The 27,418-nt window shown below is 46.6% G+C and overlaps 1 protein-coding gene across 2 annotated transcripts in view; it reads left to right on the forward strand.

Annotated features, from left to right (window-relative positions):
* Positions 1-539: 539 nt before the first annotated feature.
* The window catches only part of SS18 (SS18 subunit of BAF chromatin remodeling complex), a 40,583-nt gene continuing 13,704 nt past the window's right edge, over positions 540-27,418 (forward strand). The window contains exons 1-5 of one of the 2 annotated variants that reach the window (XM_079784489.1): positions 540-729; positions 3,810-3,886; positions 6,838-6,922; positions 20,917-21,070; positions 24,870-25,091. In XM_079784489.1, the coding sequence (XP_079640615.1) occupies positions 661-729; positions 3,810-3,886; positions 6,838-6,922; positions 20,917-21,070; positions 24,870-25,091 (607 nt within the window). In that variant the 5' untranslated portion in view covers positions 540-660. The remainder of the gene's footprint in view (positions 730-3,809; positions 3,887-6,837; positions 6,923-20,916; positions 21,071-24,869; positions 25,092-27,418) is intronic. The other variant, XM_079784490.1, reaches the window with a different exon arrangement.

Below are 27,418 nucleotides of genomic sequence, written 5' to 3' on the forward strand. Positions count from 1 at the left end.
GGCGCCGACCAGGTGCGCGTTCGGGGCGGGGCCGAGCCGTTTGAACCGGCGAATCCGCGCTCGCCCCGCGCCTTCCCCGGCTCCCGGGCAGGTGCCCCCGGTGGGCACGGACGCCCGGTGCCACCTCCTCCCTCCGCTCCCGGGACGGACAGGCCCGGCGGCCCCCCGGGAGGCGAGGCTGAAGTTGGGGAACTGCGCCAGACCCGGGCCGGCGCCGCCGGAGGGAGGGCGCCCCGCGGGGGGCAGCGCGCGCGGAGGGAGGAGGCCGCCGGGCGCGGAGGGCGGGCCGGGCCGCTCGCATTTCCTGCGCCGGGCGCCCTGCTCCTCCCGCGGCGGCGGGACCATTTCCTGGGCTGGAGGGGGGGGCGGGGAGGGCGGCGCGGCCGCACCACGCGCGCCACGGGGCGGGGGGGGGGCGGGAGAGCGCGGCCGGGGGGCGGCCGGCGGGCCCGGGCAGGGACGGGCCGCGGGGTTCCGGGCGACCGGGCACCTGCCCAGGAGGCCGTCTGCGGGCTGAGCCTCCGGGGCCGAGCCGGGCCGGCGCCCGTGGACTCGCACCCCGCGCCAGCCCCCCCCGCGCCCCGCGGTGGTTCGGCCCGGAGGCCGCGCCTCCCCGCCTGCCGCTGCCGGAGCTCGGCCGGGCCGGGAGCGGCGGGCAGCATGTCGGTGGCGTTCGCGGCTCCGCGGCAGCGCGGCAAGGGCGAGATCACGCCCGCCGCCATCCAGAAGGTGACCGCCGCCGGGCCGGCCGGGCCTCCCCGCCGAGACGGCCGGGCAGAGGGGTCTGGGGCGGCGGCGGGCGGCGGGACGGGTCCTCCGAGACCTCGCGTCGGGCTCCTCCTCGGGCGCCAGAGCCCAGGACCGGCCCCTCGGGGCGGGGGCGGCGGGGCGCGGGGAGGCTGGCCCGGAGGCCGGGGCGCGGGGCGCGGGGAGGCTGGCCTGTCGCCCCGAGTTACTTTGGAGGCGCCCCGCCCATCGCGCCGCGGCCGCTCCGCGCAGACCCGACCGATGTCGCGGGAGGCCGAGGGGAGGCCGCGCGGCACTCTGGCGGAGTTGGGGAGTTCCCGGGAGAACTTGGGGAGCTCCTTAAGGGGCTTGGGGAACGCTGCAGGAGAACTTGGGGAGTTCTCTAGAGAATTGGGGGACACTGCCGGAGAATTTGGGGAGCTCCCTGGAGAACTTGGGGGACACTGCAGGAAAACTGGGGGAGTCCTTAGGGGGTTTGGGGGACGCTGCAGGAGAACTTGGGGAGCTCCCTGGAGAACTTGGGGGACACTGCAGGAGAACTTGGGGAGTCCTTAGGGGGTTTGGGGGACGCTGCAGGAGAACTTGGGGGACACTGCAGGAGAACTTGGGGAGTTCCCAGGAGAACTTGGGGATGCTGCAGGAGAACTTGGGGGACACTGCAGGAGAACTTGGGGAGCTCCCTGGAGAACTTGGGGGACACTGCAGGAAAACTGGGGGAGTCCTTAGGAGGGTTGGGGGACGCTGCAGGAGAACTTGGGGAGCTCCCTGGAGAACTTGGGGGACACTGCAGGAGAACTTGGGGAGTCCTTAGGGGGTTTGGGGGACGCTGCAGGAGAACTTGGGGAGCTCCCTGGAGAACTTGGGGAGCTCCCAGGAGGACGTGAGGACGCGGCAGGAGTCCTAGTAAAGTGAGAGGGCGGTGAAGGAGAGCCTCAGGGACTTGGGGGTGACCGAGTCCCCTTCTCCATTCCGGATTCGCCCCTTACCCAGTACATCTGCGGCAGATGTGCATGGAGCCTGGGCCCTGCCTCCTGGAGCTGACAGCTGGGGGGCGGGGGGCCCTGATGGACGCTGGGGTCAGTTGGGGTCACACCCACACTGGGAGCTGCTGCGTCAGCGCTGCCCCTGTCGCTGCCGCCCCCGGCCTGTGCGCCCTGGAAAAGCCCCGGCGGAACTTCCCGGCCACCGTCCACACTTCGGCTTGCTGTATGCCCTGGAGCAAGGATGGAAGTGGGAGAAAAGTCAGCTTTGGCCGCTACATAGATTTACGACATTTTTTTATTGAATTTACTGGGTGACCTTGGTTAATAAGATGAACAGGTTTCAAGAGTACAGTTCTGGGACTCATCGTCTGTGTATGGACTGTGCTCATCGCCCAGAGTCTCCTGGAGTCACCCTTTATCCTCCCCCTCCCCCCCTACTGTTGTCTGTACGGGTTTGTTTGTAGTTTTTGCTTAATCCCTTCACCTTTTTCTCCGAGTCCCACAGCCTCCCTCTCCTCTGACATCTCAGTCTGTTGGCGGCCTCTGTTGACTGCCAGGTTCCTTGTAGGGTGGCACCTGACCTTTTCCTAACTGTTGCTTTGTTTCACGAACCCGCAGGCTTGGCAGCGTCTATACAGGCAGTGTTTTCATAGAGTGAACCGGGCTAAGTTTGCAGCCTGGCCAACAGCTCTAAGGACGCACACACAGCGTATTTGGGGGCGGGGTGAGAATTTTTATTTTTGGACTGTAGCAAAGTCCTGAGTATGTCTCTCTTTTTCCTACAGTTACTCTTACATACTAGTACATCTTAAGGTATTTCTCTTGGGTGATTAATTTAGGAGATGCTGGTCAATTAGTTTTCATCCTCAGATGAGAAGGAGAAATGGATTCCAAATTAAGTGCCCCCATTCTGTAGTGTGAGAGATTGATTTTAAAGATGAGACAGATATTCCAACGAAGTTCATTAGGTTGAGGAATCTGCTGAGAAGATATGTTGTGAAATTGTTAGATTGGACTAATGCATTTTAAGGATATGTTTTTTGGCATTCAATAGTTCTATTTAAGAAATAACTGCACTTTTTAGAGAGGAATGTTAATATATATATATATATTTTTCCCCCCAGCAAGTGCAGATGATGATTCACATTCAGAAAGAAAAGTCACAGTTAATGCTAAATCGATGTTCGTGTTTTCATGAAAAGGGTTGCACTAACCAAACGATGGCATTTTCTACCTCGAGCTCTGGTGGAAGGGTGAGGCGGGCCCCGGAGATCAGTTACTCCTGCCCCTGGCTCTCAGATAAATCTGAGGCCCTGACATCTCCAGCGGTTTGCACAGGACAGCAAAGGAGACTTGCCTTGGGTGGGGAACACAGGACAGTGTCCGCACGATGAAGGACAGGACTGAGCGCTGAAACTAACTGGCCTCTTGCTGCATCCCGACCCTCTCCAGAGGGCCAGTTTGCTGGGATGAATTATTTAACCCCTAACGCCAGAATGGCCTCAAGTTGTTATAAGATGCTAGGATGATATAAACCCATATGCTTTTGTTCTTAAACTTTTGGGACAACTTCATAGTAAGGTAAGCTCATAAAGTCAGCAATGCATGTTACACAGACACAGAAATTGTATTTGACTCCATATTTAGAGAATCACAAAACCATGATGTGTGAAGCTTAGCAGCTAGCCAGCTCCTCCAGCCCCTTGGGCTGCAGTTTTCCTGTCTTCGCTTCATTCTGGATAAGGGGGAATCTTTTAACTAAAAAGCGTTTGAATGAGACAGAGCCAACTTGGACTCAACTTGTCGTCTTCCCAGGCCAAAGCTTCCGTGACGTTTAGCAGAGGTGGTTAAGTATTCCCTTCTCAGCTGCAGGTAACAACTCAGAGGGAGAGTGACTGGAATAGTTACTGAAAATTGTTGGTGAAACGTGGCATTATGCCCGAGGTGTGAAATAAGGTTTAAAAGCCCTGAGTGGGTTCAGCTCCTGTCTAGATAAACATTTCTAGAAATCTGAAGGATTTTAAAATGTTTTACTTGATACACGAGGTTGACAATAAACTTTTTCTAATTTTATTTCAGATGTTGGATGAAAATAACCATCTCATTCAGTGTATAATGGACTATCAGAATAAAGGGAAGACCTCGGAGTGTTCTCAGTAAGATTGATTCGAAATTTAAAAATTTTTAAATTTTTCTGCGTTGGTTTACTTTTCTTTTTAATAACAGCTTTATTGAGATCTAATTCACATACCATACAATTCACCCATTTTAAAGTGTATAATTCAGGGTTTTTAGAATACTCATAGAGTTGTACTGTCACTTTAATCAATTTCAGAACATTTTCATTATCCCCATTAGCAGTCACTCCCGGTTTCCAGCCCCTAGTTTCTTACCCCCTGACAACCACTAGCCGTTCTGACTGCGTAGATCTGCCCGGTGTGGCCATTTAATTTAATGGATTCACAGAATGTGGGGTGTTTTGTGACTGACTTCTTTCACTTAGCACGTTTTCCAGATTCATCCATGTTGAAGCATGAATCAGTACTTCCTTTTCATTGCTAACAGTCTCTCGTCAAGAGCTATGCCACATTTATCCATCAGTGATAGACATTTGGGTTGTTTCCTTGGCTATTGTGAGTAATGCTACTATGAACATTAGTGTACCCAGTTTTGTGTGACTGTCCTTGATTTTTCCATAAGGAAAATTTGTTCTCGGGAATGGAGTGGGTATTAATTTTTCTTACGCTTCTTTTCCTGCATCACAACATAAGGACTTCGCATTTGTGGAGGTCTGATTTGTGGAAAAGTTAGGCCTTCACATACATAGGACCTTCAGTTCTATCCATGTATGTGACGGAGGAAGCACAGGTCAGATCTAATACGTAGAGAATTGGCCATCACTCAGAAGAACCCAGTTTGAAGTGTTATGTCGGAAGTAAACAGTATCCCTTAAGAGACTGCTGGAGTGGAACAAGTTGAATATTTTATCAAACATCTAGAACAGTGATGGGCAACCTTTTGAGCTTGGTGTGTCAAACTTCACCAAAAAACTGAGCATAACTCGGGTAATGTGTCACTTTGAGGAAAAAACTAACTCCAAGATTCTAGTCGCAAATGTTTCATCCTCAGGAGCAGCAAATGTTTCATCCTCGGCATGCGGCCGCGTGTCATTAGAAATGGCTATGCGTGTCAGCACTGACCCGCGTGTCATAGGTTCGCCATCACTGGTCTAGAACAACACCATCCGGTAGAAATGCATTGCGAGCCACATATGTACTTTTACCTTTGCTAGTAGACATGTTAAACAAGAAGAAAGAGGAGAAATTAATTTAAATAATATATTTTATTTAACTCCTTATTTTAAAAATAATGTCACTTCAATATGTAATCAATATAAAAACATTAATGAGATAGTTTACATTGTTTGTTTTTTAAATTTTTTTTTTTTATTTCAGAGAGAAAGGGAAAGGGAGAGAGATAGAAACATCAATGATGAGAGGAAACCAATGATTGGCTGCCTCTTGCATACCCCCTAATGGGGATCGAACCTGACACCTGGGCATGTGCCCTTGACCAGAGTCAAATCCGGGACCATTCAGTCCGCAGGCCGATGCTCCATTCACTGAGCCAAACTGGCTAGGGCTAGTTTACATTCTTTTGCTTCATATTAAGTCTTTGAAATCCATTGTGCATTTATTCTAATAACTAGAGGCCCGGTGCACGAAATTCGTGTACCGGGGGAGGGGGGTGTCCTCAGCCCAGCCTGCACCCTCTCCAATCTGCGACCCCTTGGGGGATGTCCTACCGTCGGACATCCCTCTCACAATCCAGGACTGCTGGCTCCCAACCACTCGCCTGCCAGCCTGATCACCCCCTAACCACTCCCCTGCCAGCCTGATCTATGCCTAACTGCTCCCCTGCCAGCTCAATTGCCCCCAACTGCTCTCCCCTGCCAGCCCGATCGCCCCCAACTGCCCTCCCCTGCTGGCCCGGTCGCCCCCCAACTGCCCTCCCCTGCTGGCCCGGTCACTCCAAACTGCCCTCCCCTGCTGGCCCGGTCACTCCAAACTGCCCTCCCCTGCTGGCCTGGTCACCCCTAACTGCCCTCCCCTGCAGGCCTGGTCGCCCCCAACTGCCCTCCCCTGCTGGCCCAGTTGCCCCCAACTGCCCTCCCCTGCAGGCCTGGTCCCCCCCAACTGCCCTCCCCTGCAGGCCTGGTATTTTGTGGAAGAGCCACACTCAAGGGGCCAAAGAGCCGCATGTGGCTTGTGAGCCGCAGTTTGCCGACCACGGACCTAGATGATCTAAAAGGTTGAATGTTTTGCCTTGGTCTACCCTGCTAGCCTGGTCATTCCCAACTGCCCTACCCTGCTGGCCATCTTGTGGCGGCCATCTTTGACCACATGGGGGCGGCCATCTTGTGTGAGGGTGTGAGGGTCAATTTGCATAATACCTCTTTATTATATAGGGTAATATTTTGGATTGGTCACATTTCAGTGTGTACCTGGAAACACCTATTCGTGGTCTGGAGAGGTGGGTAGTAACTGCAGCTGGCGAATCCTGTCAGTCACTGCTGCCGAGGGAGAAGGAAGAGTGGGCCCACCTCCTCGCTGCACGTTCGCAGAGCATGTAGGCCGTTCGTGGGGTTGCGGTTTTGACAACATGAAAATGGCAGAGGGGCAGGAATAAGCACACAGTTGCGTGACCTCTGCATTCTAGACCTCTCAGGAAAGCGTGTGCCCTGCTAGGGAGGGGTCCGTACTCGGCTGCTTCATTGACTCAGCATGCAGGCTCCGCCCTGCACTGTGTCCTCCTCTGTAAAGTGGCGAAAAGAAGAACTTTTACTTGTAGTGTTGGTTTGAGGATTAAATGAGATATGGAAGTATGTAAAACTAACTAACAACATTGAGCACAAGGGAACCTCTGCATTTCTCTCCTCTTTAAAGGTAGTTAGTGGAATTGTTTTGCAGAGGAAATAGGAAACAGTGAAATGTATTGATGTTCAGGTAGCAAATCTTTCATTAGCTTTGAGAAATGATTATGATGCTGTTGTATTTAAGCACGTAGGAAGAATTATTTTCTGCTGATACTTGTTTTGTTTTAATAGGTACCAACAGATGCTGCACACGAACTTGGTCTACCTGGCCACGATAGCAGACTCGAACCAAAACATGCAGTCTCTGCTGCCAGCAGTGAGTACCTTCAGACAGGGCACGGGGTCTGTGCAGGCCTACGTGTGCCGGCTCAGTTTCGTTTAGTGCTTTTTGAAGTTTGTTTAAATGCGGCCCCTGCCCCCAGAACATGAAACTGTTTACCTAGACCAGTGGTCGGCAAACTCATTAGTCAGCAGAGCCAAATATCAACAGGACAACGAGTGAAATTTCTTTGGAGAGCCACATTTTTTAAACTTAAACTTCTTCTAACGCCACTTCTTCAAAATAGACTCGCCCAGGCCGTGGTATTTTGTGGAAGAGCCACACTCAAGGGGCCAAAGCGCCGCATGTGGCTCGTGAGCCGCAGTTTGCCGACCACGGACCTAGATGATCTAAAAGGTTGAATGTTTTGCCTTCGTATTTGATTTAATTCACCTAGAATCGATCCATCCCTGAGGAAGTCCTATTCATCCACCCATTCACCCATACACCTGTCCATCTACGTGTTTTGTTATTTATTTTAATATGTAATTGCACAACTAATTTATGAATAAATCTGTAGTATTTCAAAGCAAATCCCAGATATCTTATAAGTTTACTTGTAAATACTTCAGTATGCCTCTTTATCAGATAAGACTATTATCCCACCCAACAAAAGTAGCCAAATTTTCTTAATGTCTTGTAATACCTAGACGGTCTACGATTTTCACCAGTTATTTAAAAAATTATGATGTCTTCATAATTGTTCGCCATAGAATCCAAACAAAGTCCACATGGTGCATCGATTGCTGTGTCTTCAGTCTCCCTCCGTCGGTTCAGGTGTCTTCTAGTCTCCACTTATTTGTTGAACAGACGGGGCCATACGTTTTGTAGAATCGCTCACATTCTGGACTCGGCTGATTCTGCCTTCATGGTCCTGTGACAGGTTGTGTCCGTCGCATCTCTTCTTTCCTAGAAGCTAATAATTAGAGCTTCGTGAGAGGCAGGCTTGGTTCTGTGGTTCATCGGGGGTGCTGTGGATGGCCTGCCTCAGGAGGGCGTGCGTGGCTGTCCCGTTTTTGGCAATGGGAAGTCCAAACTTACAGAGTTCTGTGTTTTTAATGTGTTTGAAGCCATGGCGGCCTTCTCTGGTCCTCGGGACGGCGTCTGTGGTGGGTGGGAGCCCTCCAGGGGCTCCGGGTCCGCCTGCGGTGATTGCTGGATCTTGTGGCGACTCCGCGCTTTGAGGATTTGAGAGAGATCAGATCGATCATATGTTTGTCCCAGAACTGTTCTGCCCACGCTGTTTCCCGCGCCGTCCTTTTTCAGTGGGAATTGATACTTCGAGACCACGATTTGTATGTTTGCGGCATTCATCATTACTGCGTTTTCATTGTTTCTTAGGTGTTTTCAGTGGACAGAACTAGGAAACACATTTTTTTAGAAAAAGAAATAAAATACTGGATTAGTGATATTTCCCCTCCAGGGAAGGTTTTTTACTTAGTATCTCTTCTGTCTTACTCTCAAAATCTCGGTACCTATGACATTATTGTAGTTGTTTATTTGCTCTATACCACTATCAGTAAAACAGGATTTTAGTAGAACACTACCAGGTTTACCACTAGCAGTAAGATGCTTCTCCTTAAGATGTAGCCTACTAAGGATATATAATTAGTAAATGTTGTTTTGAATCTGAAATAATTCTCTGTGTGATGATTGACATGAATTTGGTTACCAGCTGAGTAGAATTTATTTTTGTTGATAATTGTGTGAGGAACAGGTTCCATTTTATTTGTTTCCACGTGGATAGTTCTCTGTCCCAGCATTCTCTACTGGACACACCAGCGTATCCTGCCTTTGTTTGTCATGCCACCTAGATCATGAATGGCAGGCGGCCACATATGTCTGTCTGATCTCTGTCTCCTGCTTCATTGGTCTGTTTTTCTAAATTCCACAGTCTTGCCACACGTGGCATAGTCTAGTAAGTCTGAATGTATTAGAGAATTGTTTACTCATTCCTTATTTTTTTCAGAATAACTTGACTGTTAGTGCTTTGCGCTTCCATGTACACTTAAATGTCAGCGTGCCCAACATAATCCTCAACGTGACCTTGACATTCCCTTGCCTCTCAGTCAGGTGGGGGAGAATTGATACTTTTACAATAGCGAGTCTTTCAAATCATGATCATTGTCTATGTTTTCATTTATTTAGTCCTTTAATATCCACCAATGAAGTGTTAGGGTTTTCCTGAGAGGATTTGCGCATCTCTTTTAGGTACTTCATGTTTTTTTTGAGGCAAATAGAGTTTGCGTTTTAAGTTTTATTTCCTCTGATTGCTGTTTACATGGAAATGCAGTTGATTTTGAATTTCACAGTCTTGTTCAATCCTTCTTTCTAATAATGGTTCTGTAGATACTTTCAGTTTTCTGTCTTCACGACCATCTTATTTATGAATAGTTGGTTTTGCTTCTTTCTTCTAATCCTTACACCTTTTATTTCTCTCTCTCTCGCCTTACTTCTCTGGCTAGGTCCTCCGAGTAGACGTGGAGAGAGGACACCCTTGTCTTGGGCTGACCACAAAGGGGAGCTTCCCTGTTTGGCCAGGAAGTGCGATGCTTGGTGTAGTGTTCCCAGATGATGTTTCCTCAGGTTAAGGAAGTTCCCTTTGGTTTCTGTTAAGAGTTGATATCTTGAATGAATGTTAAATTTTGTTTAAATACTTTCTGTTGCATCTAAGGAGATGATCACAAGTTTTTCTTAATCCGTTAATGGTGAACTACATTAATTTACGTTTAAATGGTCAATCAATCTTGATTTCTTGTAATTAACATACTTTTTCTCTGGTCTTGGTCTTAAAAAATTGTATTATTCAGTTAGTTAACATTTTGATCACGATTTTTATGTCTTTGTTCATGAGTGCAATTGACCCTTCATTTTTTTTCTTAAAAATCTTTTGTCTGGTCTTTATTGTGAGGTTATGCTGGCTTCATAAACTGAGTGGAGAAGTTCCCTCATTTTCTTCATCGGAGTAATTTGCATAATGGAGCTGCGGGTCTTCAGTGGTCGGTAGTTCTTTAGAGAAGCCTCCTGGGCCCGGCTCTTCGTGGTGACCAGGCTTTACTTCATTTCCTTCCTTGTTAGGGGTCATTGACATACTCCTGTGTTTTATGAGTTGCCTATTTTTATAAATTGTGCTTTTGAACATTTTATCTAACTTTTCAAATTTGTTGGCATAAAGTTTATGAAATAATGTTATTATTTAATATCCTCAGAATATGTAGTGATATTTTCTTTTTTTTGTTTTAACATAGTTTATTTGTACGTTCTCTTTTAAAATATGTTTTTTATCCCTCTTGCTTGGTGTTTATCACATTTTTTTCAAGTCTTTTTTAGAGAAGCTTTGGTTTTGATATTTCTCTGTTGTAGCATTTCTCAGAACTTTTTGTTTTCAGAACCCCTTTACATTTAAACATTATTGAGGCTAACACAGCTTTATGTAGACTAGATATATTGAGATATTTGTTGAAAAGGTATTTATTCACTTAAAATGAACAATAAAAAAATGAACAATAAACTTATTGCGTGTTAATATAAAATTCTTTAAAGGAAAATTTACCTATATCTTGAGAACAAATGTAGTGAAATATGAATGACATTATTTATAGTAAGCTTGCAAATTTCCTTTAAATGTTTGGCTTAATAGAAAACAGCTGTACTGCCCCGTCTCCTTCTGGGTTTAATCCAGGTTACTATGTTTCAGTTGCAGTAGAGTGAGATCTGGTCTGACACAGATGGAGTAGGAAAGGGAAGAATGTTTAATAGCCTTTTCAGATTGTTGTGAATAACCTGATAGTATAGCAGATCCCAACAGATGTGTTTTTTAAGGTTAATTGAAGTATGAAACCTGAAATCATATTCTTACTGATACATTAAAGTTCATTGGTCTGTCTTGCATTTTGGATGGGTCTTTTACTCATGCGTGATCTTGTAACATCATGCTTTGGTCATTCAGAAAATATAAGTCCACTGAGTATGCACTTTTTCTAAACATTGACATATTTCATTATATGATACCCAAAACCACATTTGGTAAATCACCAAGTTACCACCGTCTCATCAGAAAAGTCTCTAGTGTTAGGATACTTGAAACTCCAGACAGTAGCTAGTAAATTTGCCAAATTCCCAGTTCTTGCTTGAAAAGTCTAATCTGATCATTGGCTGCAGGTGCTGTAAAGGTGCTGATCCGTGAAAACGACCTAGGACTCAGTGGTCGGCAAACTCTTTAGTCAACAGAGCCAAATATCAACAGTACAACGACTGCAATTTCTTTTGAGAGACACATTTTTTAAACTTAAACTTCTTCTGACGCCACTTCTTCAAAATAGACTCGCCCAGGCCGTGGTATTTTGTGGAAGAGCCACACTCAAGGGGCCAAAGAGCCGCATGTGGCTCGCGAGCCGCGGTTTGCCGACCACGGGCCTAGGTCAGCAGGCAGCGGCTCAGTGCGCTCTTTCTTACCCCACTCTGATGTGCAACACGTGGTTGTTGTTGTCTCATTCGTCACACAGAATGTTTAATTGACGTGGAGCACTTAATAAATGAGTAATTTTACTGCTTCATCAAGTACATTCTTAAGTAGAAATGACCTTTTCTTTTTTAACTGCTGCCTGTGGCCGTCAGTAATACAGTGATTTCCAGTCGCTGAATACGTATGGAGGATCAGTTTTGAAACTTGACTGATATGATGCCGTTCGCTGAGATTGAGTGTATAAACATGTCTCTTAATTGTGAGACAGGCTCAAAGCTGATTGGAATTGCTTATCTGGCTTTCACTTAATTCATTATGAATGTAAGTTTTTAAAAAATCCCTAATTTAACCAGATATACGTACTTATTAAAATTTAAATTTATTTAAGATAGTTTTGTTCAGTAGATGTTCTGTACAACAAATTGAAGCCTGTACTATTAATGAAAGTTGATTTATAGTAAGCTTTATATTTTATATGTTCTTATTTTCTGAATTGCATTTTTTGGCGATGCTGCCTATGCTTGACGTGTTTTTTTTTCTTTTTTTAAATTTTATTTTATTGTTTAAAGTGTTACACATAGTAGTGCATATATCTCCTTCCCCCCCCCTCCCCATTGGCCTTCCCCCAGCCTCCCCTACCCCTGTCGCATGCCCTCTCCCCCCGCCCCCCAATGTCTGTGTGCATTGGTGTGCTCACATGCACGCACACACGTCCTTCGGTTGGCTCACTTGACATCCTGAGCACCGTGGGCAGCACCTGGCTGCGCTTGCTGCACAGGCTTCAGCGGGGACGCGCTGGTCGGGCCCAGGCCGGGCCGAGCTGTGGAGCGGGCAGGTGCTTCAGGGGCTGAGTTCGGTGCGTGGCGCTCCCGCTCACAGGTGTGACCGGGCCGGGAAGGGCGGGGCTCCCTGTGGCTCGCCTCCAAGACGAGCGGGACGTATGGCGTTCATCTGTTTTTCACTTATAAATTGTAACTTAACTTTTAGCATACGTGGTATTTTGATTCGGTTAGAACTTCAAAAGCTCCGGAAAGGTCTTAGGGAGTCCTACTGTCCTCTATCTTCTACCTGCTTTCTATGCATGTAAAAGCCGCTGTGAACGCAGCCGTGGGCAGAGTAGGTTTGCAGTTGTGAATGCATGAAACAGTGCATTCTCATATCATTACTTATTAGTTATTGTGTTATTTACCATAGAAACACTTGTAAGCCTACTTCTGCCCCACCCATAGTACAAATTACCACCTCAACTATCTTGAGGTAAGGAAGGCTTTGTTGAGAAAAAGGAGAAAACTAAAGAAGATACTGATTTGATTCTTTCAAAAATGTAAAATAAAATCTAATATGCCTGTAAGATTTATAAATGAGATTAAAGACAACACATGGTGTAATATAATACATGGTATTTTAGAATACTGTATATGTGAGCACATTTGCAACACAGAAAGTGATCAGTTCTGATTGTTGGGGACATTTTCCAGGGCAGGTAAACTGTTTTGTAGAGAATTGGTTTATGGGGCTCACTCCTCTGATTCATATATCACAGGTAGCATTTTGCCAGCATTGTCGCCTGTCTTGTTTTTTCACAGTTCTATAAAAAGTCATGTTAACTGTTTGCTGGGCATTACATAGGAAATTCAGAAGACTGTCTAATTGAGTCCAGAGATGTAAGGAGATCGGATACCTCTTACCATGAGGAATGTAGCTGTTAGTGTGTCTGTATGCATGCATGTGTATGTGTGTGATTGTGAACTTGTTCTTGCAGATCTGTATTAGGTGAGAGAGAGCAGCCTACGTCCAGGAACCGGAAGGTTGCCCTGTCATTTCTTGAAAACAACGTATGTAGCTCCGCTCTACAGGAGCAGCGTTCCTGCTGTGTGGCAGGAAAAAGGACCTGCTGTTGGAAATGAAGGATTCCCTCTGATTTGCATAGGATGAGCACAGAAAAGGATTTGTACAAGGCTGTTAATTTAAACATTGTTCCTATTAGGGAAAAACAGACTAGGACCAAGTTTTGAGGGTGGATTAAAACTGTTACAACTTACACAGTTGAATTCTATACTTTGAATGAAGTTGAATTATGTACAGATAGAGAATAATGCCTACAGTAGAACAAAAGAAATCAGAGGAGTGTGACCCTGCTGTCAGAAACTAAACACACACACACACACACACACACTGACACAGACACGAATTGTCAAAACTTTCTGGAGGTATGCATATGAAGCTTTTAGCAATGACTCCCATTTTCATTATTTTTCTGTTTTTTTTTTTTTTTAATGACCACATTACTTTTGTAATTTAGCCAGATTGGCATAAATGTAAAAATAATACAAAAATACATTCAGAGTAAGCCATGATATCTTCCTGTTTTTGACGGATGGTGGTGCTGTACTATCTTTAGGAAGGTTCAGCGTCTGTCCCCCCCATGCGTCAGGCGGGGGTTAGTTGTCTTGTTTTTATTTTTTATATTCTGGAAGTATAGTCCAGAGAATTCTCCTGGTCTGGGAAGAAGGCACTTACTTTTTGTTCTATAAGATTATATGGATCTGGAGAGACTGTTTGGTGATTAACATCATCATAGTATTTCAGAGCCCAGGAAGTGTTTTTGAATCCATCACCTGAGGATATGTTTTTATTGATTTTCAGAGAGAGAGAGGAAGGGGTGTGTGTGAGACAGACAGACAGACATCTGTGTGAGAGAGAAACATGGATTGGTAGCCTCCCATATGCTCCCCCACTGGGGGTCAAAGCTGCAATCTGGTGACATGCCTGCCTTGGGATCGGACCTGCCACCTTTATTGGTTGGCGGGACGATGCTCCAGCAGCTGAGCCACCAGCCAGGGCCAGAGCTGAGGCAGTTCAGTGTCCACTTGTTATCGTGGGAGTGTTTGCTGTTGCATAAAAGAAAGGTCGGATTTAATGGGGAACCTGGGAACGTACTGTTAGCAGGTGAATCATTTTGGATCCTAATTTCTGAGGAAATTTGGAAAATCGTGCTGTGAAAACAAGTGGGACTAATTATTAGTTAGGAAAGTTAGCTTGTCAGGTTCTTAGCAGGACTGACTTCTGTCTTCGCTATTGGGAGGAGGGGCAAAAAGACAGGACAGCTGATGAGAGGATGACACTGAGGAGGTGAGTTGGTAAGGTGAAAGCCTGAATAAATTCAAGGCTACCCATGATGCATCCTGCCATTTCTGTGGGGTGAGTGAGAAATCCCGGAGATCTTCCTAAACGTTTCACATGTGCGGAGAACTCGGTTTTGGGAGACTGACCTCGGACGGGCAGGTAAGGCGGATACGCTAGTGATGCTGATGGGCGTTGGCAGCTGTTCTGGCTCTAGTGAGGGCTCCCGTTTGTGTGAAGTGCCTGGTGGGAGTGTGTCTATCCCTCTCCTATTGCTGCTCTTTACGTTTCTTACCTTGTGTCATTTTGGTGCCTCCTTGTGGGGAACTCTGTTAATGACACCTGTATTAACGATAGTAGTAGATAATGATTATTGAACTAAAAGTTGTATTTTGCAGTGTGATATTTTACATTTTAAAGAAACATTTAAAATAATGTTATTGTGAGAAGAATTTTTAGTTTTGTGGTAAATCATTTAATGGAGTTTTTTCATTGATTTACTAAATATGAAGTATCCGCTATGGGACAGGCAGGAGCAGTTAGGTGCTTTTTGAAACATCAGCGAACAAGCCAGGCGAATACTCCTGCTGCCTTGGTTGTGTACTCCCACAAGCATGGCGGCGTAGGGAGTAAGCCTCGCACACCTCGTTAGGTGGTGAGGGCTGCAGAGAAGGAAAAGCGAGCAGTCGGGGAGGGCCTGCAGCAGCGGGGAGGAGGGGAGAGGGGCAGGCGGGGAGGGCCTGCAGCGGGGAGGAGGGCCTGCAGGTGGGGAGGGCCTGCAGCGGGGAGGAGGGGAGAGGGGCAGGCGGGGAGGGCCTGCAGCGGGGAGGAGGGCCTGCAGGTGGGGAGGGCCTGCAGCGGGGAGGAGGGGAGAGGGGCAGGCGGGGAGGGCCTGCAGCGGGGAGGGCCTGCAGCGGGGAGGAGAGGAGAGGAGAGGGGCAGGCGGCCTCCCTGAGCAGGGGCGTTGGGCAGAGGCCGGCGGGAGTGTCTGAAGCAGGAGCCGGCCTGGGAGTGCTGAGGCCCAGGCCTGCGCTGAGAGAACAGGGAGGTTCCTGGGACTGAACGGGGGGGTGGGCGCTAAGGAAGTTGTGTGGACAGGCCCCACCTTTGTTTCTAATCCTCACCGAGGGTACGTTTTTACCGGTTCAGGGAGAGGGACGGGAGAGAAAATGGAGGAGAGAGAAACATCACTTGGTTGCCTCCTGCTGCGGCCCTGGGTGCCGGGGATGATGCTCCCGCAGCCGCCGACCCCGGCCGGGCCACAGGTCCTCCGTTGTAGGCTTTTCCTCCAGTCCGGTAAGGACTTTGGTTTGGACTCTGAAATCGGAAACTCGGGGAGGATTTTGAGCAGAAGAGTGAATTGGTAGATGTTAACATGCTCATCCTGATTGCCGCGTGGAGCATTTACTGTGGGCAGCGTGGAGGGATAGGGGTCCAGTTGGGAGGCGGTTGCAGCGGTCAGCGCGAGACATGCTGGCGGTAGCTGGGCCACGTGGTAGCCGAGGTGGTGGCCAACGTGGGCAAATTTAACACCTTGAAAAATACAGAAAACGTGTAATAGTTTAACTTCATTTATTCTGTTTTTTTGATTGTTAGTTTTACTGCTGTCACCCTAAGATAATGTGTTTTATTTTCCCTGGCTGCTTTTAAGGTTTTCTCGTTGACTTTGTTTTTTGGGGGCTTTGACTGATGTTTCTAGATCCATCTTTTTTATCACGCTGAAGCTTGTAGAGCTTTCCATGTTTGCTAGGGACTCCTGTCTTATTAGCTTTGGAAAATTCGTTACCATTATTCTTCACACATTATGGCTGCTTCATTTTCTCTGCTTCTGTAACTCAGTTAGATGTACTGGTATATTCCATTAGACCCTTTCACCATCTTTTACACTTTTTGTGTATTTTCTCTACTTTCTCTGGGCATGTCATGTGCTTCTATATGTGTGTTTTCAGCTCACCAATCCTCACTTTTGCTCAAACTAAACTGTATTCTTTTTTTTAAAAAAAATATTTTATTAATTTTTTTAAAGAGAGAAAGGGAGATGGATAGAGAGTTAGAAACATCGATGAGAGAGAAACACCGATTCAGCTGCCTCCTGCACACCTCTTACTGGGGATGTGCCTGCAACCACGGTACATGCCCTTGACTGGAATCGGACCTGGGACCCTTCAGTCTGCAGGTCAATGCTCTATCCACTGAGCCAAACTAGTTAGGGCTAAACTACTGTGTTCTTAATATCAGTGATGATGCTTTCAGGTCTGGAATTTCTATTGGACTCTTAAGAATCCTAAGACTTTGCTGAAATTCTCCATCTCCCGTGTTTTTTTTTTTTCCTTGAACGTATCAGTCACAGTTATTTTAAAGTCTCTCAGATAACTCCAACATGTGAATGGCCAGTGTGTCTTTTTCTAGTTTTTATTTCTCATGGTTGTCCATTTACTCACTTTTTTAAAAACTCAAATTAAATTTTAACCCTTTAAAGTATATAATTCAGTGGTTTTTGGTATAGTCATAGTTCGATGCAATGGTCATCTCTACCTGAAATTCCAAAATATTTCCATCATCCCAGACTGGAGTTGGCTGTCAATGGCTGCTCGTGCCCCAGCAACAAATCTGCAACCTGTGTTTTGTCTCTGGCCTTTACCTTTCTGGACATTTCATGTAAATGGGGTTGTCCAGTGTGTGGCCTTTTGAGTTCGGCCTCTTTCACTTAGCATAGTGTTTTCCAGGTTTGTGTTGTAATATGTGTCAGTCCTTCATTCCGGTTTGTGACTGAGTACTATTCCATGGTATGGATATAGACAGCACATTTTGTTGTCCATCATCAGTTGATGGACACGTATCTTTCCCCCCCTACTTTTTTTGGCTATTATGAATAACTAGAGGCCCGGTGCATGAAATTCATGCACAGGGAGTGGGGTGGGGTGGGGTGTGTCCCTCAGCCCAGCCTGCATCCTCTCCAGTCTGGGACCCCTCTCACAATCCAGGACTGCTGACTCCCAACTGCTTGCCTGCCTGCCTTCCTGATTGCCCCTAACTGCTTCTGCCTGCCAGCCTGATCACCCCTAACCACTCCCCTACCAACCTGATTGATGCCTAACTGCTCTCCCTTGTAGGCCTGGTCACCCCTAACTGCCTTCCCCTGCAAGCCTGGTCACCCCTAACTGCCCTCCCCTGCAGGCGTGGTCCCCCACAACTGCCCTTCCCTGCAGACCCGGTCGACCCCAACTGCCCTCCCCTGCAGGCTTGATCGCCCCCAACTGCCCTCCCTTGCAGGCCTGGTCCCTCCCAACTGCCCTCCCCTGTTGGCCTGATTGCCCACAACTGCCCTTCCTTGCAGGCCTGGTCCTTCCCAACTGCCCTCCCCTGCTGGCCATCTTGTGGTGGCCATCTTGTGTCCACATGGGGGGAGCCATCTTTGACCACATGGAGGCAGCCATCTTGTGTGTTGGAGTGATGGTCAATCTGCATATTAGTCTTTAGGTAGGATAGAGGCCTGGTGCATGGGTGGGGGCCAGCTGGTTTGCCCTGAAGGGTGTCCCGGATCAGGGTGGGGGTCCCTTTGGGGCGTGGGGAGGCCTGGGTGAGGGGCCTGTTGTGGTTTGCAGGCCAGCCACACCCCCTGGCGACCCAAATGGAGGCCCTGGTGTCTGGGATTTATTTATCTTCTATAATTGAAACTTTGTAGCCTTGAGCGGAGGCCAAGGCAGGCCAGGGCTGTGGAAGCTTGGCTTCCTCCATTGCTGGGGCAACTCAAGCCTCCTGCTCTCTCCAGCTCCGTGGCTGCCACCATTTTTGTTGGGATTTATTTATCTTCTATAATTGAAACTTTGTAGCCTTGAGTGGAGGCCTGGGCCAGCCATGGTGTGCGGAAAGCTTGGCTTCCTCCATTGCCGGGGAAACCCAAGCCTCCTGCTCGCTCCGTGGCTGCAGCCATCTTGGTTGGGTTAATTTGCATACTCGCTCCTGATTGGCTGGTGGGCATGGCTTGTGGGTGTAGCAGAGTGATGGTTAATTTGCATATTACTTTTTTATTAGATAGGATGCTGCCGTGACATTGTGTACAAGTTGTATGTGAATGTATCTCTTCAGTTCTCTTGGATCTATACCTGGATCATGCGGTAGCTCTGTGACTTTCTGAGGAATTGCCCAATGGTTTTCCACAGCGCTGTCCCAGGAACAATCCCAATAGCGTTGACGAAAGTTTCGCTTCCTCCACAGCTGCCCATACTTGTTACTTCCTGTAGTTTTTTAAAATTGTTATAAGCATCCTAATTGGGCTGACCACTTGTTCTTGTTGTCAGTATGCCTTGTAGTTTTTAATTGAATGCCAGGCATTACGAATGAGCAGTTGTAGGGATTCTATTTGCTATTTCTCCGAGAGTTAAGTTTTACTTTGGTAGGCGAAGCGCTAGCGGATCCCCTGGAGCCTTTTGAGGGTTCACCATAAAACGTTTTAGGGTTGATCTATTTCAGTTTTGACCTTCATCTGTGGGAAGGCTGTTTGGACGTCTCAGGAGAGAGCGTGGGTTGTTCATGGGGCCTAAACCGCAGTCTCTGCCCCCCTCGTCCTGGGCAGAAGCTAAACCTCTGCTCAGCTCTCGCGCTTCCCAGTTGCTGTTTTCTTGAAACCCCCCCCCCCCCCCCCCCCGCTTCCCCTGGTTCTTTAGTCTCCAGCTCTCTGGTCCCCAGACTGACTGTCTTCCACTCAGTGCAGGCCTGCCACTTGCCACGGGTGCTCCATACTTTCCCATTACACAGCCGGGCTGGGAGAGCGGGGCCGGGAGAGCCGGGCCGGGAGAGCGGGGCCGGGAGAGCGGGGCCGGGAGAGCGGGGCCGGGAGAGCGGGGCCGGGAGAGCCGGGGATCCTGAAGCTGAGCTGGGCTTCCCCCTTTCCAGGCCCTAACCCTCCTGTCTCTCTGCGGGCATTGTGTTCACGTCTGTCTAGATAACCTTTATTAGCAGGAGGGTTAAATAGAAGCTCTCTTATTATTATGGGAACTGCGGTCCTTATGTTTTATGAATCAAATCACAGGAAAGGGAAAAACTGATGCCTATTGAGAGTGAGAACATGAACTTTCAATAGGAAATTTGGATATGACAGTAGGAGGAAGAATTTTTATTTTCAAGCGAGGGTCCAGGTCAGCCATATTTGAAGGATGATAAAGGGTACTTTAAAATGAAGAATATGTGACACTGAGTTGATATTTGGTAATTTTTTTGAAAATTGAACAAGATCAGTAGGTGTTGGAAGAACTTAAGGTGAGAATTCAGAGAAAATACGGACTGAAGCGCACTTCTGTGTGGATCTCGTAGTGACGAGGCCGAGGTGGGGAGTGTGGGTGAGTGCTGTTCGGGCAGGCTGGTCGTTTTGGCTGTTCGAGTCACTAACTGTAGTCGGAGAGCTGAGTGTCCCGTGTGATGGTTGCACAACAGCATTCTGGGGGATTGTGCACAGTGTGTGGGCGGTGCAGACCGAGTCACTCACTGGCTGTGGGGACTGGAAGCCATGGGCTGACTGTTACAGGGACAGACGCTGCGCTCAGGGCACAGAGAAGTAGAGAAGGAAGGCTGCCATCCCCTGAACAAACCCCGCCCCGCCCTGTCCTCCTGCTCACAGGGGCTTGGAGGGAGACGGACCGTTTCTCTCCCAGCCCATGTCCCCGAGCAGGGAGCAGGTGGTCTCTGCTCCCGTCGCCCTCGGTGAACTCTCAAGGTCAGGCAGTGATGCCTTCGCACCGCCATTAGGACGGCTGCCAGAGGCGCCCTTCGGAGGCAGCTGTCCCTCCCCGCGGAGGCCATCAGTAATGCTCCGGTCGGAGCCGGCGGCACAGCGTGCGGGCTGAATGCGAACGCAGTCTGGGCGGGTTCAAGCACTTCCCCGCCAGAGCCACCCCCCCCCCCCCCCAGCACTAGGAAGTGTGTTACATTTTGGGTCTTCTAGTTCTTTAATAATTTTTGGTTACTGTTTTTTCTTTCCAGGTAAAATTTATCATTAATAGTAAACACATCTAAATATATTTATAATGAAAGGAGACTTAATCTTTAAGACAATTTAAATAACAACAGTGGACACATTAGAGATCCTTACACATAATAAATGGAAATGGTTTTTGTATAGAATGTTAGAATTTTTATTTTCATCACTGGGGTTTTATAAACTAAAATATACTTTTATTGTGTTCCTGTGGTCTGAGGTGGACAGGTGACATGTTCATGCTAATGATATTGTGAAGTTTTGCGCGTATATTAAATATGTTAATGAGCCCATGACAGAATGCATTAAAATAAATGGAAACGCACTTGTTTTCGCTCCAGTTAGTGATGTGGGCAACTGCGGTCCCGTGCGCTCCCTTCCTGTGCCACGTCTAACAGCGTCTCCTGTTTCCCAACTGTCTTCTCACAGCCGCCCACGCAGAACATGCCCCTGGGCCCCGGAGGGATGAACCCGAGCGGCGCCCCGCCCCCTCCGCGCGCTCACAACATGCCTTCAGATGGGATGGTCGGTGGGGGGCCCCCTGCGCCCCACATGCAGAACCAGATGAACGGCCAGATGCCGGGTAAGGTTTTCTCCTCTAAGACATTAACACCAGAGTTGCTTAGCAACTGAAACGACATGGGGGCTCCAGGGACCCTAGACTGTTGATGACAAAACTGCTCCGAATGCCCCCGGGTGCAGGCTCTCGGAGTTTGTTAGCTGCCGAGCTACGTGACCTGTATTCAGTGCTCACCAGGCCGCCCGGGGCTCCCGCGCTGGCACGCAGGCCCTCTGATGCACAGAGCTGCTAAATTTAGGCCTGGGCCGGGCAGGAGGGCTGGCCGTGGAGCTTTCTGGAAGAAAAAGGCATTGTGCATGGCTCAGGCATCGAGGTCTGTTTATGAAAAGGCGTCCTAACGCTTGCCTGAGTTTTGTTTTAAAACGTGTTGGTCTCGGAACCGGTGATGCTGGGAGCACCGGGGAAAGAGACAAAGCCGCGTGCGGGCGGAGGCTCAGCGCCCTCCCCGGTGCTGGGAGCTGGCACAGGTGTGTGTGTGATAACAATACACACACGGACGCTGATATTAAAGCCAGGTTACAAGCTGAGAAAGAATGTCAGTTTTCTTACATCGTGAGCCCTTTCCTTTACTGTTTACTCATGTTAAGTTCAGAGGCACTTAGGATATATTTCCGGCCATTGGTGCTTATTTACTTCCCTTTTGCTGGTTTGAATTTTTCATCTGAGAGGTATCTTCAAACTATTTTGTTTTATAACAGCCATAGCCCATGACCATAATTTTTGGTGGGGTGTTTTCTACAGTTAATATGAGACTATTTTTACTTTCTCATGACAAAGGTTATTTTCATTAACAAAGGAAAGTATCATACAAATATCAATAATGAAAGTAAATTAAAGTAACAGAATACTTTATTTTTAAAATTAATAATTAGCATCCTTAGGAGAGCGTCCTCTGAGCTGGTTGTGTTGGTTGGCAGCTTTGGTGACCGGGGTGAGGGGCAGGCAAGGAATGACCAGGGCAGCGAGCGGAAGAGGACGTAGCCTCGTCCGTAGAGGCTGATGGGGCTGGGGCGGTGGCCACGGGGGCTGCTTCTGTTTCCTGCCACAGCCGGTGCCCACGCAGGGACAGGGAGGTAGGAGGAAGGACATGACTGCTGCCCAGGGTGCAGGCAGGAGGAATATTTTTGCTGAATCCACACTTAGTTCATCAGGACCCAGTGTGTTTAAAACGGAGAGGTAGCAAGTTAGAAGTTTTGTGATTTATTTTATTTTTAATTTTGCATACCTTTAATTAGTAATATAGGCAACTGCGGTCCCTTTAATTAGGATTTTGACTTAACTTTTCCATATAACATTCAAGCCTTAAATCCGAAGAAGCAGTTGAGCGGCAGTGTGATTATTGTTAACGTGATGTTCTGGTTTGTGTGTGAGGCCACCTGGAGCAGTGACAGTCTTTACAAGCCAGAGAATTTCAGCTGGTTATGACCCGGGCTGGCCCCAATACTGCAGATCTTCCAAACAGTGTACTGATAGAGAGCTATAGTTAGGGGGAGAAGTTAGAAGTCCGATTACTTTATTTTCTTTATTTAATAAGTTCTTTAGAGCATTTATCCAACTCTTCTGTTCACACAAATTTATATCTAGGCTTTTACTATTTTAGTTTCGTTTTCAATATTTTATCTAAGTTGCAGAACTATTTATATGCTGCTTGTTCTTGGTCAAATAACCTCTCAGTCTCAGGTTTCTTTGTTAAAAACTAACTGATTTTTAAAAAAAGAATAGATAGTACAGGCCTCTGGTACCCAGATTGGAAGGTATGAGAGGCAGTCTCTGCCTCACCAGACACTCGGTGCCGGGTTATTGGCGTCTGGCTGCCCGTCACCAGGTGCTCTCTGTGGGAACCTCTTATTCTTATTTCAGAAACAGGAGCAGACATTAGGTAGTTTTACATGTCATTTCTTCCCCTCTTAAAGGTGTGTCTTAGCGGTCACGAGAACATAAAGACCTATTTTAGAGACCACTCAGTATATAGATGCGCCTCTTTCTTTTTGGTGAGGCACTGCATTCTTTTTTATGGATGCCTCTAATTTATGTGAGCCGTTCCCTTCTGGTAGAAATATAGGTTATTCTTTTAGTATTAAAAATTATGCTGCTGCAAATATGTCTGTAAAATATAAGAAAATAAGTAAACATACAATTTTGTATGTGTACACACATGCACACAAAAGAGCTTGTATATTTATAAGATAAACTAGAGGCTCAGTGCACGGAATTCGTGCACAGGTAGGGTCCCTAGCGGCTGCTGGCTGCCGACGGGGCCTCCCTTCCCTGTCTGCCAGCTGCTGGCCTGGGCCTTCCTTCTTTCCACGCCGCCCCCTGGTGGTCAGCGCATGTCATAGTGAGCAATCGAACTCCTGGTCGGTTGAACTCCCGAGGGGACACTTTGCATGTTAGGCTTTTATTTATGTGTGTGTGTGTGTGTGTGTGTGTGTGTGTGTGTGTGTGTGTGTGTGTATATATATATATATATATATATATATTCCTAGAACTGAAATTGCTGAGTTCAAGTTACATGCATTTTCATGTATATATTCCCTGAACAATGTATGAAGGAACTTCTTCATAATAGTTGGGTCAAAACTTTTATCTTTGCAAGTCTGAAAGATGGAAAATGGGTCTCATAGTTTTAACTTGCCTTTTTATATTATAAGCAAAGCAAACCGTCTGCTATGTTTATGGCCTCCTGTCGTTTTTGTGTGAGATGGTCATTCATGTCCTTTGCCCTTTCATTTACTGCTGGTGGTGTTTTACTAGTTTGGTCTGTGATATGACTTATTAGAACATTTTCCCAGTTTACATTTTTATTATTTAATTTTGGTTTTGGTCTTGTTCAAATTTTTTATTTTCATGTAGTCTAATTTATCAATCTGTATGACTGGATTTCCTGGCAAACTTAAGAAGGCCTTTCCATTTCATTATTTAAAAAATTTTCCTTTCTAAAATTTTCTTTTATGGTTTCTTTTCTTTTCCTTTCTTCTTTTTTAAAGTTGAATTTTTTAGTCATCTGGAATTAGTCTTCATGGAAGTAATGTGGTAGGGATCAACTTGTTTTTTTCCAGGTGGCTACTCAATTGTGACAACATCATTTAGTGAATGTCTTTCCTTTGTCCACCGATACTTAGTATCACCATTATAATTATTTACTGAATTAGCATTTGGGTCTCTTTTTAGACTAGGCTCTGGGTTTATTGATCTTTTAGTTTATTTATGTGCTAATGCTACAAATATTTTTTTTTAAATGAAATTTAACTTTTATCTTTTTAAAAATATTTTTATTGGTTTCAGAGAGAAAGGGAAAGGGAGAGATAGAAACATCAATGATGAAAGAGAATCATGAATCGGCTGCCTCTTGCACGCCCCCCACTGGGGATCAAGCCCACAGCCCGGGCATGTGCCCTTGACTAGAATCAAACCTGGGACCCTTCAGTCCGCAGGCCGACGCTTTATCTATTGAGCCAAACCAGTTAGGGCAAATGCTACACACTTTTAATTCCACCAGCTTTATTTTTTTGTTCTCTTATAAAATTAGTCCTCTCTTGTTTCTCTTTTTCAGATATTTTCGGCTTTTCAAAAGAATTAGTTTCTTAATCTGTAAAATGGGAATAACAACATTCACCTCACAGTATCTGCTCTCATTCATGTAAAGCATTTTCCTAGTTTACTATTGATTAAATACTAAAGTTATTGTTTGGTATTATTACTATGGTAATGCAAAAAAAACCTCAAAACCCAAAATGTTAAGGTCCTTTTATGCAGACCCTGTTTAACTTTCGCATTTTGGTTTTGACCACTTTCTTCAAAGGGCCCAACCATATGCCTATGCAGGGGCCCGGGCCCAGCCAGCTCAGCCTGACCAACAGCTCCATGAGCATGCCCGCCAGCAGCCACGGGTCCATGGGCGGCTACAGCCACGCGGTGCCGTCCTCCCAGAGCATGCCCGTGCAGAGCCAGATGACCATGAGCCAGGGCCAGCCCATGGGGAACTACGGCCCCCGACCAAACATGAACATGCAGCCAAACCAAGGTAACGAGCTGTGTGTGCGCGGGCTCACGCGGCAGCAGCCTCTGAAAGGAAAACAACATTTTCAGGTTGTTAGCTGATGTAGAAAAATGTAAGTTGGATGTGAGTAGCAATTAAAAGGAATGCTGAGTTTGAAATTAGCTTAAAATACTTTTATTTTTTACATTTAGAAATTAAATTGCTTAATTTAACTTTTTATGTAAGCTTATTTATTTTTATGTCTTTGATAGTTTATTTGAGATTCTGTGTTTTCGGATTTTTTTGTAAATAAAAAAAGTTAATCAATGAATAATTTGAACGCTAATCAATGAAAGCTTTAGAGCTAAAAAATTGAGAAAATAGAATTTTATTGTTGTAAGTACAACCCCCAACAGTTCACCTACTCTGTGGCTCATTTCACCTGGTAAGGATATATTAATTTGTATGGGTTTCCCTTGGTTTACATGGATGTGTTCTGATGCCGCGTTTCAGCATTTACAGATAATTGTCACGTAATCTGTTATGACAGCGTTTAGTGGAGGTGCTGCTCTCTTCTTGTGTGGAGTGGTGTGAAGTCCGTTAGCGTTCATTACAGTCTCAGAGAATGGAATTGTTACCATGTTCCTCTTTTAAGTATTCTTGTGAATAATAGCTAGAAACCGGTAAGTGGCGCTCTGTTCTGCTAATTGCCTGTTAAACATTGGGCATATTGCCAGCCCGAAGCTTTCTCAATTATGAAATGTGGTGAGGTTACGAGTATAAGATAGAGTTAATGTATTTGCTATAAAATTTTCTAGATTTTGATTACGATAAATCACTAAAGTGAATTCAGATAAAGGAAGTCAATGTTAATCTGTTGATAATTCTTTGTGATGAAATAATATATTCTAAATTTTAAATATTAATACGAGTTATTTTCTGTAACTTTGATGAGATATACTGAAAACAAAGGGAGACAATAGATAAATTGTCAGTGAAAGTAGCTGCACAGAACTGGTGCTTGCTTCATTTTTCTCTCCCAAGTGTAGTGCCAGGATGGAATATTGCTTCCTTCTCTTAGGTCAGTTAGGTCAGTGGAGTTCAGACGTCTCTCCATACAGCTGGCAGCCAGGAGACAGCACGAAGCGATAGTGACTCTGACAGCAGCTGCGGTAGGTGGACACACTTCTCAGAAACTGGAGCTGAGAAGTTAGCGTGCACACAGAAAATGGAGGTTGTTGCTGTATAGGTTGCTATGATACAAGATTTGAAGAAGAAGAAAATAATGCTAGCAGCAACATGGGTGTAGGAGAATAGTTATTATTTTTGGAGAAAGGAGTTGTAGTCATAGGAATTGTTCATTTCAAACTTGAGGACCGACTATTCTTTTTTAAAAATGTCATCTTTTGTACTAATGTGTAGTTTTTTCTTTTACTATAATTGTTACATTATTTTTTGCTTTGTTCCCATAATTTATGAATTTTGTAATAGAAAGAAGACTTCAGAAAATGACTATGTAGGGATCTGATTTAAAGAAATCTAAGTTACTTTTCAAAAGAGATTGGGATGGAAATAAGTGAAGAAATTTTCAATGTATTAAAAAATCTCTTCAGGAAAAATAAAATACCTTCAGTTAAGTTTTGATACTTTAGAATCAAAGAAAATTATCCTATATAATAAAGAGTTAATATGCAAATTAACCCTTGCACCCTCACAAGATGGCTGCCTACGACCAGGCTGGCAGGGGGGTTAGTGAGGGATGACCAAACGATTGAACAGCAAGCAGGCTGCGTGGGGCGACCAGGCCAGCGGGGGGGCTGTCAGGGGTGACCAGGCCAGCAGAGGGGCAGTTGGGGGCGATGAGGCTGGCACGGGGGACAGTGAGGGGCGACTAGGCCAGTGGGGGGGGGCACTTAGGGGTGACCAGGCAGGCAGGCAGGTGAGCAATTAGGAACAAGTGGTCCAAGATTTTGAGAGGGATGTCCAACTGCCAGTTTCGGGATCGGGCCTAAACTGGCAGTCGGACATCCCCCAAGGGGTCCAGGATTGGAGAGTTTGCAGGCTGGGCTGAAGGGACCCTCCCCACCCTGTGCATGAATTTCGTGCACCGGGCCTCTAGTCCTATATAATAAAAGCCTAATATGCTAAGTGTCTGACCGTTCGTTTGACTGTTCGACCAGTTGCTATGACATGCACTGACCACCAGGGGGCAGATGCTCTGACTGGTAGGTTAGCTTGCTGCTGGTGTCTGGCCAATCAGGACTGGGCAAGAAGGGCCAGACACGCCCTGGAGCCAACCTCCCGCGGTCCCTCCCTGGCCTCTAAAATATTTCTTCTAATTAATTTCCTTTCAGTGTGCACAAATCCGTGCA

This window comes from Cnephaeus nilssonii, assembly GCF_951640355.1.
Source record: "Cnephaeus nilssonii genome assembly, chromosome: 11".
NCBI classification, from domain to species: Eukaryota; Metazoa; Chordata; class Mammalia; order Chiroptera; family Vespertilionidae; genus Cnephaeus; species Cnephaeus nilssonii.